The sequence below is a fragment of the Harpia harpyja genome (genome assembly GCF_026419915.1).
Source record: "Harpia harpyja isolate bHarHar1 chromosome W unlocalized genomic scaffold, bHarHar1 primary haplotype SUPER_W_unloc_4, whole genome shotgun sequence".
NCBI lineage: Eukaryota > Metazoa > Chordata > Aves > Accipitriformes > Accipitridae > Harpia > Harpia harpyja.
In genome coordinates, this window is record NW_026293186.1 from 39,182 (window position 1) to 52,107 (window position 12,926).

At 59.7% G+C, this 12,926-nt stretch overlaps 4 protein-coding genes across 5 annotated transcripts; 1 reads left to right on the plus strand and 3 right to left on the minus strand.

The window, feature by feature from the left end:
- Nucleotides 1–1,788: 1,788 nt before the first annotated feature.
- Nucleotides 1,789–3,203, minus strand: TMEM160 (transmembrane protein 160; the record flags this gene model as incomplete). The annotated part of the gene is given in 4 exon segments (XM_052779473.1): nt 1,789–2,259; nt 2,798–2,890; nt 3,060–3,107; nt 3,110–3,203. Coding segments are annotated over 4 exon segments (462 nt in total), but the record flags the coding sequence as incomplete, so codon positions are not given.
- Nucleotides 3,204–3,660: 457 nt separating this feature from the next.
- On the minus strand, nt 3,661–5,992 carry TBCB (tubulin folding cofactor B). 2 transcript variants are annotated; one of them, XM_052779478.1, is made up of 6 exons: nt 5,838–5,992; nt 5,320–5,463; nt 4,936–5,032; nt 4,380–4,547; nt 4,218–4,290; nt 3,974–4,131 (listed from the first exon to the last, which is right to left on the minus strand). In XM_052779478.1, the coding sequence occupies exons 1-6, from the start codon at nt 5,979–5,981 to the stop codon at nt 4,014–4,016; spliced, it is 744 nt and encodes a 247-aa protein (XP_052635438.1). In that variant the 5' UTR covers nt 5,982–5,992; the 3' UTR covers nt 3,974–4,013. The 2 variants fall into 2 exon arrangements, with proteins under 2 accessions (XP_052635437.1, XP_052635438.1); XM_052779477.1 differs by lacking the exon at nt 4,936–5,032 and having other exon boundaries at nt 3,661–4,131; nt 5,838–5,974.
- Nucleotides 5,993–6,389: 397 nt separating this feature from the next.
- POLR2I (RNA polymerase II subunit I) lies at nt 6,390–8,499 on the plus strand. Its single transcript, XM_052779479.1, has 6 exons — nt 6,390–6,455; nt 6,942–6,996; nt 7,240–7,313; nt 7,809–7,883; nt 8,146–8,197; nt 8,289–8,499. The coding sequence occupies exons 1-6, from the start codon at nt 6,397–6,399 to the stop codon at nt 8,349–8,351; spliced, it is 378 nt and encodes a 125-aa protein (XP_052635439.1). The 5' UTR covers nt 6,390–6,396; the 3' UTR covers nt 8,352–8,499.
- A 2,067-nt stretch (nt 8,500–10,566) lies between these two features.
- Nucleotides 10,567–11,096, minus strand: LOC128138174 (WD repeat-containing protein 62-like). The gene is made up of 2 exons (XM_052779481.1): nt 10,866–11,096; nt 10,567–10,760 (listed from the first exon to the last, which is right to left on the minus strand). Exons 1-2 carry the CDS (start codon nt 11,032–11,034, stop codon nt 10,690–10,692), a joined length of 240 nt encoding a protein of 79 aa, XP_052635441.1. The 5' UTR covers nt 11,035–11,096; the 3' UTR covers nt 10,567–10,689.
- Between the last annotated feature and the right edge of the window lie 1,830 nt (nt 11,097–12,926).

The window sequence follows — 12,926 nt, forward strand, 5'->3', positions numbered from 1 at the left end:
CCCCACTTACCACCACAGGGAAGGTTTTTTTTGCTGTTAAAAATTGGGGGTTTTGGTGCCTTTTGGCATGGCCAGAGGGGGCCTTTGGGGGTGTTGGCGGGGGGGGCATGCTGGCAAAGGGCTGAGGGAAAAAAGGCAAAATTGGGCAAAATTCAAACTGGAAGACAGAGGCATCGCTGCTTCTTCCCCTCCCCCCCCCCAAAATGGGGGGCAAAACACTACGTTTTAATCATTTCCCCCCCCCCCACCGCCGCATCTTCCTTGTCATCCTCCTCATCCCGGTGCAGTTTTGGGACAGAACTCCTGATTTGGGGGATTTAGGTTTTTTCCCGTTAGGTTGAACCTCCCCCTTTTTTTGGGGAGGGGGTAACCCCATCACACGATAGGAACATCGTATCGGAAAAAAGTCATTTTTAAAGCAGGATGTAAATTATTTAAATAATAAAAAAATCTGGTGGGTGGGGTTCCCCCCTGCTGTAAATTAAAAAACAAACAAACAAAAAAAACCCCAAAATCAAAATTCATCTTTTAAGTGAGTCCTCCACCAAAAAAAAAAGATAATAAATTGAATTTTTGGGTCTTTTTGGGAGGGTTTTCCGCCAGCGAAGGGGTCAGCAGGAGTGACATCGGCGCTAATGGTTCGTTCTTTGTATTTTTAGGGTCTAACAAACCTCCCACCCTGTAGTTTTTGGTGATAGAGGTTGCCTTTTTCCGCTTCTTTTAAAGACGTTTTTAACAATTTGTGACATTTTCCAGGGCCGATGCGATTAGTGCATGAAAAATAAAAATTAAAAAAAATGTTTAATGCTCGGGGGGGTCCGGCTGGGCCCTTTTCCTGCTGAATCGAAAGAGAGAAAAAAAAGAAGACAAGAAAAAAAAGAAATAAGAATAATTTTGGAGTCACTGCAGTGGTTTTGGGGGGGGGGGGGGTTGTAAACTGGGAAGGAGTTGTAAACTGGGAACAGGGAACCAGTGGTGAACTGGGAATGAGCAGCAGCAAACTGGGAATGGGCAGTGAACTGGGCACTGTGAACTGGGAACCAGTTGCAAAGCGGGGAAAACAGTCGCAAACTGGGCTTGGTGGACTGGGAACCAGTTGGAAACTGGAAACAGGTAACAAACTGGGAACTGGGCATTGCAAACTGGGTTTTTGCACCCTGGGAACAGGCAGCAAACTGGGAACCAGTTGCAAACTGAGCTTTGCAAAGTGGGGAAACCCAAGTTTCAGGTTAATCAGCACAAATTTGGGCAAATTGGCTGCAAACTGGTTTTTTTCTTCCCTCTTCCTGCAAATGAATTGGTGACAAATTGGGGCTTTTTCCACATTTTTATTTCCCAGCCCGTCTCCTCCACCCCGTTGCCCAGCGCTGACCGCGGGGGCTGCAGAAACCGAGGCCAAAAACGCCCGTTTCTGGCACGGCACCCAAATAAACACTAATTTTTTAGTAAAACCCCCAGAGCAGAGCCACGCAGAGGTGAGTTTTGCTCAAAAACCCCATTTTTCGCAGCAGGAATGAGCATGCAAACACGGTGGGTGCAGCAAACGCCGGATGCAGACCCCCCCCACCCCCCCGCGCTGGGGGTGAGTGAATAAATATAAAGCAGCCAAAACTGGGGGGTTTTGCACAAAAACAGCACCTGGGGGGGGCTTTAATTGGATTTTAATCCAACCCCCCCGGGTGTTTTTGATCCCCCTGGGGGGGGGTTAATCTTCCCAGGGGCAGTTTTAATCCTCCTGGGTGGGGTGTTAATCCTCCCGGGAGGGATTAATCCTCCTGGGGTGGAGATTTAATAATTTAATCCTCTTGGGGAGAGAGGCTTAATCCTCCCAAGGGGCTTTTAATCCTCCTGGGGTGGGGTTTAATCCCCACTGGTGGGGGTGTTAATCCCCCCTGGGGTGGGTTTAATCCTCCCTAGTGTAGATTTAACCCCCCTGTGTTGGTTTTTACCCCCCCCCCAAGGCAGTTTCCAATCCCCCAGGGGGTATTTTCCCACCCCATCACTGAGGGGGGATCCCTGTTATCATCTCTCTCTACCCCCCCCACCCAGGGGTCACTTTTTGGGGGGGCTCCTCAGGGATGATCTCCACCTCTAAACGCCCGATGTAGAGGGAGAGGGCACAGAGCCAGAGCAGGGCCAGCAGCGTGGCAGCGGCATTGGTGGGCGCCGGCAGCATCATGGGCCGCCGCAGCAGCACCAGGTTCACCAGGTAGGAGCCCACCCCGTAGGAAACGCACAGGCCCCCCAAGATGAAAAAGCCTAAAAAAAAATGAGAAATAAGCCCAAAAAAGAGCTGGGTTAGAATATTTAAGGGGTTCCTTCCCCTCCCAGAGTGGGGTGGGTTTTATTGTAATGACAAATGGGTAAAATGCAGCAAAATTTAGCAAAATGGAGGGACACAGTCCCTAAAATTGAGGAAATGGCCCCAAAATGGGCACCCGGGGGGGGGGGGGAGGAGGGGTGACTGGGGTTTGGGGGATTTTGGTTGGTTTGGGGGGGGGGGGGTCAGTCTGGGGATGGCGGGGGGAGTTGTCAGGGTGGGCATCCCCAAGAGGAAATGGGTGTCCCCTGGGTGGGTGGGTGAGTGAGTGTCCTGGGGGTGGCTGTGGCCCCTGGGTGGGTGCCCCCAGGGGGAGGTGGGTGTCTCGGGGGGGGGGGGGGGTGGTGGGCATCCTCGGGGTGGGTGTCTCCACGGGGGTAGATAGGTGTCCCTGGGGGTTGGGGTGTCCCTAGGGTGAGTGTCCCATGGGTGGGTGGGGGTGTCCCCAGATGGGTGCCCCCCCCATACCATCCCCACCATAGGCAGCATCATGGCCGGTGTCGCTCTGGACATAGGAGATGATGCCGATGCCGGTGGCCAGGAGCCCATTACAGAACCAGGAGAGGAGACCTGGGGGGGTGTGGGGTGTGTGTCAGCGGGGGCAGGGTGAGGGGATGCCCCCTGGGCCCACCTGCCCCGCCCCCAGCCCCCTTCACCCCCTCGAGCCCCGCCCCCAGCTGCCTCTCGCCTCGGCTCCGCCCCCTGGCGCATTCCCGCCGGCCCCGACCCCGCCCCTTACCGCCCTCCAGCGCCTTCCGCAGCAGCCAAGCGTCCGCCCGTTCCAGGTCGGAGGCGGCGGCGGGGCCCGGCCCAGGCTGTATCGAGGCCGCCCCGCCGCCCCCCACAGCCTCCGGAGCGGCCGCCCGCCCCACGTCGCCCCACCTGCCCATGGCAGCCCCGCCACGTTCCCCCCCCTTTCCACCCCGGCGCCGCCGCCGAACGGCCGTTGGTCGCCCTTGCCGCCGCTCACTGCGGGTTACCGCGCCTATTGGCGGAGACGCGCGTTCGTCGACGCAGTCCCACCCCGCACGAGGAATGATACGCGGCGATAGGCCGGTGCGCTACGTCCCGCCCTCTCTCGAGCGGAAGAAACGTTCCTATTGGCTACGCGCGAGGTATGTCGGGAAGAGCCAGGCCCCTTCTCTCACGCTCGACCCCGAAAACCCCCAAATTCACCCCAAAACCCTCCCCCCCCCCCCAAATGACCAAAACACCGTCTTCCACCTTAAAACGCCACTTTATGAGGCGGGGCCGCCCCGCCGGTGCCCCGCGGGGGGGGAGGAGGGGCAGCACTGGCGGCGGCTCTGGGAGAGAGAAAATAGCGGTTCGTTACCGGGGGGGGGTTGTTATTGTAGGGTCGCCCCCCCACCCCGGCCCCACTTACCCGCCCATTGGCCACTCCTTCCGGCACCGCCTCCTCCTCCTCAACTCGCCCGCCCATTGGCTGCAGCACACCGCACGCCACGCCCTCTCCCCACCTTCTAGCAGGGAGAGGGCGTGGCTGGCGCGGGGAGCCTCGCCCCCCGCCAGAAGGGGGACGGGGGGAGGGGGGGAATTTTGGGGTGAAACCAGCACTGGGATGCGCTTGGGGGGGAAGGGGACAGAGCGGGGGGGGCACCCCAAAACAAGGGAAAAACACAGCGATTTGAGGCTGTGGTTTCCCCCAGTGGGCCCCCCCCCCCCCGGTGTCCCCTCACAGCTCATCCTCGAGGCCGTCCTCCTCCTCAGGGAAGTCCCCGGGGGTGACGCTCTGGGGTTTGACAAAGGCGCCGTACTTGGGCTGGCACTCGAAATAACGGCGACTGCCCACACTGCGGGGAGGGGGGCAAACACCAAAGCTTTGGGGGACCCCATCCTAAAAGAAGGGGACACCTCGGGGACATTTTGGGGACCTTACCTGCCATCATGCTTGCCCAGCGGCTCATCATAGCGGACACCCACCCAGTAGCCTGGCTTGAAGTGGGTTTGGCCTGTGGGGAGAAATGGGGGTCAGTCTTTTGGGGGGGGGGGGATTGGGGACAACACTGGGGACATCTGGGGACAGTTTGGGGACACATACCCACAAACATGATGGTGGCAAGTTTGGAGGGTTGTCCCAGTAGCCGGACTTGGCAACGGGCACCAAGGGGGAGGGCAGCCGCCAGCACTGCTTCCTGGGCCCGGCGCCGTGTCCCCTCAGCGTCGTAATGTCCCCAACACTGCTGGCGCAGGAAGGACCAAAGGGACTCTGCGGGGACACGGGGGACATCAGCGTGGGTACAGTACCGCAGGGGTGGGGGATGGCAAACAGCAACCCCCCCACCCCAGTGAGTAGCAGAGGTGACTGACAGAGGTTGGTGACAGGACAGGACGTCTTGGGTGGGGGTGGGGGGATGACATGGCAGGGGTGGTGGCAGTGTCACCACAGGGGACAGGGGATTGTCACCTCATCTGGGGGGAAAGTGACACAGTGGGGACAGGGAGACTGTCACTGGGGGGGATGGGACGGTGACACAGTGACACAGCGGGCATGGAATGAGTGCCACCACGTGGGACATGGAATGGGGACATCCCCTTGGGGCCGGGGACATCCCCGGGGAGGGGGGAGGTGGCCCACCGGGGGACACTGGTGTCACCTGGCTGCTTTTTGTAGTCGCGCTCAGTGATCTTGTACTTCTCCACCTGCAAGACGTCCTCATACTCCCCCATGCGTGCCCCGCTCTGGTCGATCACCTGCAGCACCTCGTTACTGCAAGGGGGGGGGGGGCACCCCCACCCCAGGGGGTTATTGTGGGGTCTCCCCCGAGGTGGGGGGGAACCCATTTTGGGGTGAAAAAGGGGGAAAAAGGGGTATGCTAGCACCAGCAGGGATACAGGGCCTGGTTGGGGGGGGGGGAGGGGGTGCGCCACAACTAGTGGGACTTTGTGGTGAGAAGTAGGGAAACGGGGTGCAACAGGGCAGTTTCAGGGGTAATTTTGGGGTGAGAACTAGGGAAAAAAGGGGGGGGGGCAGGACCCACGTGCACGCGGCAGCCATCGGCCACGGGGTAGGAGCCCAGCAGGGCCTCGTCACAGTCCAGGCGTCCCAGCAGCTCCTCCTCAGCACCGTACAGCTCCAGGTCCATGCAGGAGGCCGGGCTGCCCACCACCAGCTCCAGTTTGCACTGGGAGGGGAAAGGGGGGGGGGGGGTTGGTGGTGGGATCCTGGTCCTGATCTTTGGGGGGAGGGGGGGAAGAGTCCCCAGCCTGGTCCTGGCCTCCCCCACCCTGGGTCGGGCACGGTGGGGGTTGGCCCCGGTGAGGGGGGGGTTCCGGTGAGGACGGGGGGGGGGGCTGTCTGTCCCGGGGAGGAAGAGGAGGAGGAGGAAGAGGTCCCGGACCCGGTGAGGAAGAGGAGATCCCGGTGGGGCGTGGTTCCCTGTCAGAAGGGGGGGCCGGACGCAGCCCCCATAAGAAGAAGGAGGAGGAGGGTCCCACAGGGCCCGGTCCGCGAGGGGGGGAATGTCCCGCCTGGCGGGGAGGGCCCTGGTACCGGTACCTTGAACTCGGCGATGGTGAGGCCGGTACTGTAACGCTTGTGGGCACAGAAGGTGTTCAGGCTGCTGCTCACCACCACCGACACAGAGCCGGTCCCGAGCCACGACCCCGGCCCAGCCCCAGCTGCCTCCACCGCCGCCTTCATAGCGCGGCCCCGCCGCCGCCGCCGCTTCTGGAACCTTCGGCCCGCCCCGTACGTTCGCCCCGCCCCCGCCCCCCAACCAATGGGAGCCGAAGGACCGCCCCGCGCGCTGACGGCTAGCCAATGGGGAGGGAGCTGCCTCGCCCGCCCGCCACTGTCTCGCCAAGAGTAGACGCGTTCTGGTGGAAGGCGTGAGGGGGCGGAGAGAGGTGGGCGGGGCGGGGAAGGGCGCGCGGGGCGGGCCGCGGGCGAGTCACGGGGCGGGGCGGCAGAGCCGCGCGCGGGGTGCGGGTGTGCAACGCACGTGGGTGCCGTCCTGCAGCGCGCGGGGGCGGGGTCCAGCCCCGCGCATGCGCCGCCCGCGCTCCCCGCCGCCGTCTGTCCCTGCGCGGCTGCCGTGCGCACGCGCCGGGCCGCCATGGAGGCGGACCTGGCCTACGAGCCGGGTTTCGTGGGGATCCGCTTCTGCCAGGAGTGGTGAGGGGGCGTCAGGATCCCCCCATGCCCCCTCGGACACCCCAGGCCCCCCCGGGCTCCTCAGACGCTCCCGATACCCCCTGGGCCGCCCCAGATCCCCCCAGCCATCCCCTCTGGGCCTCTCCGACACCCCCCGGCCCCCCAATACCTCCCGGGGCTCCTTCACCCCCCCCAGGGCTCCCCGATACCCCCCCGTGACCCCCAGACCCCTCCTCAAGGCTCCCTGACACCCTCCGGGCTCCTCAGACACCCCCCACCACTACCTGGTTTTTCCTGACACCCCCAGTATCCCCCAGTTCCTGAAACCCCCTCGCCCCCCCCAGGGCCCTTTGATACCCCCCCAACCCCTCCCCAGGCCCCCCAAGTACCACCCCGGGGTCCCCCATGCTCCCCCCTCCCCAGGAGATGTGGCCCCAGGACCAGGCTGGGCCCCCCCCCCCCCAGACCCCACAGTAACACACCCCCCTCCATCTGCCCCCCCCCCAGCAACAACATGCTGTACCCCAAGGAGGACAAGGAGAACCAGATCCTGCTCTATGCCGTGAGTCTGTCTATCTATTTTGTCGCCCCCCCCCCCACCACTGGGACCAGTCCCAGCGTACTGGGCTGCGTGCCCCTCAGGCCCCATGTGGCACTGGGACCAGTCCCACTATGATAGCGGGCTGTGCCCACCCCCACAGCCCCCACTGGGGCACTGGGACCAGTCCCAGCACCTCATGGGGCTGTGCCCTGCCCCTCCCAGTTTGGCACTGGGACCAGTCCATAACACCCTCTCTTCCCCCAGTGCTGCAACTGCAACTACCAGCAAGAGGCCGACAACAGCTGCATCTATGTCAACAAGATCACCCACGAAGCGGAGTGAGTTTGTTAGCAGTCCAGGCTGCCTGGGTCCCAGTCCCAGTGTTTCCCACCCCAGGGAGGGGTGTTAGTAGAGACTAATTTAATAAGGGAAAAACAATTAAAAAGAACTGGTGGGGTAATTAGTAAGAAGGTAATTAGCAGAATAGGAATTAGGTAACTAATATGAGAATAATTAGGGGGAAGTAATGAGTGATTAATAAGGGGAGTCAATAAAGGAAGATGAGTGGAGGCAATTTATGGGGACAAATAATAATGGAGAACAGTTGCTGGGTAATTAATAACTAGGAAAAGGATAACTGGGATAGTCAATAAGAGTGATTGAGGGGCAACTAGTGGGTAATTAAAAAAGGGAGACAATAAGGGAAGATAACTCAAGGGTAATTTAATGTAGGAGCAATTAATAGGGGTAATTAATGAGGGGGATGCCAGGGTTATTAATAGCCTGGGGGTAATTAAGGAGGCTAATTAACACCCTGGGGCATCTCCTTGCAGCGAGCTCACACAGATCATTGCCGATGTCTCCCAGGACCCCACGCTGCCCCGCACCAAGGACCACCCCTGCCAGAAGTGAGCTGGGCTGTGGGGACCTCTGTGGGGGTGTAGGGACCCCCTGGGGACGTGGGGACCCCTCATGCTGTGGGGACACAGGCCCCCCCACGGCCATACTGCCCTAGTGTCCCCCCTTGGGTGTCCCGTACCCTCCCCAGCTCTGGTGTGTCCCCCCTGGGCTCTCAGGTCCTTTGTTCCCGCCCTGGGGTTCCAGCGTCCCCGTGGGGCTCCGATGTCCCCCACGGGACTCTCTTGTCACTGCTGTCCCCCTCTCCCCCAGGTGCGGGCACAAGGAGGCCATCTTCTTCCAGTCGCACAGCACCAGAGCTGAGGTGAGGTGACACCTCCCACCCGAACCCCACCAAAGCTGTCACCATCCCCCCCGCCCCGCCGTGACCACCCCCTCCTCCCAACCTCCCCCAGGATGCTATGAGGCTCTACTACGTCTGCACCGCCCCGTACTGCGGCCACCGCTGGACCGAGTGACAGCGCCTGGAGATGCTCTCAGCCCCCAAAATCGCCCCAGATGGTGGTCATCACCCCAAAACCTCCCTTGTGCCCCCCAACCCAGGCTCTGTCCCCCCCCGTACCTGCCGGGGTGGCATTTCGGTGGTAATAATGGTTATTTTTGGCAGTGGGATGTGTCAGTGGCTCTGTGGGGTTTGGGGGGGCTGCGGGGCAGGGGAGCAGCGCTGCATGGGGGACTTTGGGGTGTGCGTGGCTGCAGGGAGCGGGGGGGGCAGGGTCTGTTTCCCTGTGGGGATGTCACAGCTGCAGGGCCCAAATCATCCATAGTGGCCCCAAATGACATCCCTAGTACCCCAAAATGTCCCCATGGGCCCCAAATTGCATCCCTAGTACCCCAAAATGTCCCCATGGGCCCCAAATTGCATCCCTGGTACCCAAAAATGCCCCCATGGGCCCCAAATTGCATACCTGGTACCCCAGTTTGCCCCCCAGTGCCCCACATCACCCCATAGCAGCCTCAGATGCCCTCACCAGGCTCTAACTTGCCCCACTGGACCCCAGTTTGCATCCCCAGTTGCCCATGATGGGCCCCATATTGTAGTCCTGGTGCCCCAAATTGCCCTCTAGGTACCTCAAATTACCCCCCCATGCCCCCAAATCGCCCCTCCCATGTCTCAAATCACTCCATCAAGCCCTGACTTGCCCAAAATCTCCTTCCCCTGTACCCCAAAATGCCTGATTGGGCCCTGAATTGCACCCCCCCCCCGAGTACCTTGAACCACCCTCCAGCCACCCCCCCATCTCACTGAACCCCAAATTGTTACCTGGTGCAACAGGGGCTGCCAGGGGCACACAGGCATCCTGCAGCCCCATGAAAACCTTGTGGGTCCTGGCGAGGTCATCAGGGGCTGAATCCACCGACCCCAAAACCCCTTGCTTTGGTTCAAAAACATTTATTTTTTTTTAACAACTTTTAACATCAGCAGCGATGGCTGCTTCTGCCCCTCTGCCAGTGGCATGGAACGGGATCAGGGCTGGGAGGGGATGCGGCTGCCAGGGCGCTTGCCGGGTGTTTGCGGGGCTCAGAGAGGGACAAGATGGAAACCAGAAAAAAAATATACATCTGAGAACCCTGAAAGTGGTTAAAGCTTAGAGAGTTGCCTAAAAAAACCCCAGAAATTTAAGCAGGAAGGTGGGTTGACACCCCAATACCTCAATTTAAAGCATTTCAGGGTTGCTGCTCTCCAGCCTCTTCTGGATCATCTCCATGAGGGAGTCGGAGTAGGCACGGAGCAGTGCCAGGGTTTCGGGGTCCGGTGGCGGTGCTGGTGCTGGACCATCGGTGCCGATGGTGGCGTCAATGTGGCGGGTCACGGTGTGGGAGCACAGCTCGGCTTTCATCCAGCCAAAAAGGCCGGCCAGCGCGGTCCTCGCCTGGAGGAGGTCCTCCTTGGTGGCCTCAGCACAGAGGGTCACCTACGGGAGAGGGGTCCCATCATCACTCTGATTCTTTGCTGGCTGGTTAAAATGCTCCCCCCACACCTCAGCTCTGAAATGAGCCACCAGCGGCGGGTTTTGGGGGGTCCAACTCCACAGGCGTGGCCAAAATACATCAGCCGTTGGTCATCTGAGGGAGGAGAAGCAAACAACACCCACCCCCACCCCCTGAAATGCTGTGAATTGGGGCGGGGGTCTCCCCCCCCCTTTTTGGGAGGCACCAACCTGGTTGTAGAGCCCCAGCATCTCCTGGAAGCGGGTACGCAGCAGCCACAGGGCCGTGGCAAAGGTCTCGACCCACAAGTGGGATCCTGCGGGCACCACGGCTGCCATGAGCCTTGTGCGCCCCCTGCTTCAGGAGGGGGACAACAAAAACCCACCTCGTCCCCATCCGGGAGGCAGTTTTGGGGTGAAGGAAGCCCCTCTTTGTCTTCAGACACACACCTGTGGGCATCAGAGCCTGTTTCCTCTCCCATTTTCCAAGGTTTTTCATCCAGCAGTTTCTAAAAAGTTGACAGAAGCGCCGCTGAGCCCAGCCCGAGGAAGGAAAATGCCTTTTTTTTGGGTGTTTCTCCCAAAGATTTTCCCCTCCCTTAGGCAAAAAACTGACTCGCCTCCGATTGTTGGAGCTCCTGGGATGTTTTCAGCTGGTCCCTGAGCGGCTCCTGGGCACAGGCAGGGCTCTGTGGCCGGGGCCGTGCCTGCAGGGGGAAGGTGGCCACCAGCCTGCGGGACAAGAGAAGGAGTTGGGAGCAGGAAACCACTTCCCTGCCAGACGGACGGACAGACGCGGCACCCAATGCCCACCTGCTCTTCTGGCAGTGCAAGAGGAACCGGGCTGAAATGCTCAAGCGCGGGTTCAAGAACAAGTTTTTTCCTCATCCTCAGGTTTGGGAGGTTTCAAATCCTTTAAGGAGCCATCAAACTTCTCTGTGGCCATGGGGTAGGAAGCGTTAGCTCGGCCATCACTGTGATCCGCCCGGATCGGCCATGCCAAATGCGCTGGCACCATCTGCCCACGGTTTCTCCTGTTACCTTCAGCATCCACCAGCGTCTCAAAGTGCTGCTTGAGGTATTTCTCCTGCTCGGGGGTCTGGGGCAGGGAGCTGCTCTGCGGCGGGTTCTCCTCTGGCTCCTCCACCTCCCCGGCAGAGCCTGCCAAGTCCTCGTCTGCCGGAACAGAGCCAGAAAGGAAAGCCACCATGACAGATGTTAGCACCAGGCAGTTTTTATTCTGAGCTAAAGCCACCCCCTCAAGCTTTTTTCTTGGTCATTGCCGCACTTTCTCCGCTGCGACAATCTAGGGAAAACGACACATTGCCAGGGACTCGCCCTGGGGAGAAAACGGACCAACACAGATACTGTGGATCAAATGGTTTCTCCGTTTATTAACTGTGCAACACTCGGTTATATATGTTTCTAGTATCTACTCACACATAAGCCATTTGTTGATTGGTTAACATGTGCCGTTCACGCGCTTAAACAATAGTCTAATTGGATAAAGTCTTCTGATCACGCGAATAGTTCCTCCACCTGCATGCTGTCTTGCACCCTGTCTTCGGTCACGTTGCCCTCCTGTTATCAGTCACGTACGCCCGACCTTGTTCTACTTTTTGTGCTTACTTCAACAAACTTATAACAAAGAACAGTAGTGTCTTGTGCTAGCAAACAGAGAATAACAGTTGTGCCTTATGCAGTTTCCCTCGTTCTCCCACAAGTCATGAGGGTTTAGCGCTGGCAAAGCCGGTGCTTGTGGCGCATTCCTGGATCCCTGGCCACGTTCCCGGTGTTACCTTCTGGCTGGTAGCAAGGCGCCAGCATTCCCAGTGTATTGGCTTTGTGTGGCAAGGTTTTGGTAGTGGGGGGGGTTACAGGGGTGGCTTCTGTAAGAAGCTGCTGGAAGCTTCCCCTGCGTTCGAGAGAGCCCATACCAGCCGGCTCTAAGACGGACCCGCCGCCGGCCAAGGCCGAGCCAATCAGCGATAGTGGTAACGCCTCTGTGATAACATTTTTAAGAAGGAAAAAAAGTTGGGACGGCGGTATTTCGGCAGCCGGAGAGAGGAGTGAGAACATGTAAGAGAAACAACCCTGCGGACACCAAGGTCAGTGCAGAAGGAGGGGGAGGAGATGCTCCAGGCGCCGGAGCAGAGATTCCCCTGCAGCCCGTGGGGAAGACCATGGTGAGGCAGGCTGTCCCCCTGCAGCCCACGGAGGTCCCCGGTGGAGCAGATATCCACCTGCAGCCCGGGGAGGACCCCACGCCGGAGCAGGTGGGTTCCCGAAGGAGGCTGTGACCCCGTGGGAACCCCGCGCTGGAGCAGGCTCCTGGCAGGACCTGCGGATCTGTGGAGAGAGGAGCCCAGGCTGGAGCAGGTTTTCTGGCAGGACTTGTGACCCCGTGGGGGGCCCACGCTGGAGCAGTCTGTGCCTGAAGGACTGCACGCCGTGGAAAGGACCCATGCTGGAGCAGTTCGTGAAGAACTGCAGCCCGTGGGAAGGACCCACGTTGGAGAAGTTCGTGGAGGACTGTCTCCCGTGGGTGGGACCCCACGCTGGAGCAGGGGAAGAGTGTGATGAGTCCTCCCCCTGAGGAGGATGAAGCGGCAGAAAATAACGTGTGATGAACTGACCGTAAACCCCATCCCCGTCCCCCTGTGCCGCTGGGGGGTTGGTAGAGAATCCGGGACTGAAGTTGTGCCCGGGAAGAAGGGAGGGGTGGAGGGAAGGTGTTCTGAGATTTGGTTTTATTTCTCATTACCCTACTCCGGTTGATTTGTAATAAATCGAGTTAATTTTCCCCAAGCTGAGTCTGTTTTGCCCGTGACGGTAATTGGTGAGTGATCTCTCCTGTCCTTATCTGGACCCACAAGCTCTTTGTTATATTTTCTCTCCCCTGTCCAGCTGAGAAGGAGGGGGAGTGATAGAACGGCTCTGGTGGGCACCTGGCGTCCAGCCAGGGTCAATCCATCACACCCAGGCAGAGTGAAGCACAGGATGAGGCGTCCTCCTGGCTGACCCCGGGCTCCTCTGGGTATGTGGGGCACAGCAGCAACTCCATCATGCATTGATCGGTGACGGCAGAGCACCAGATGCCAC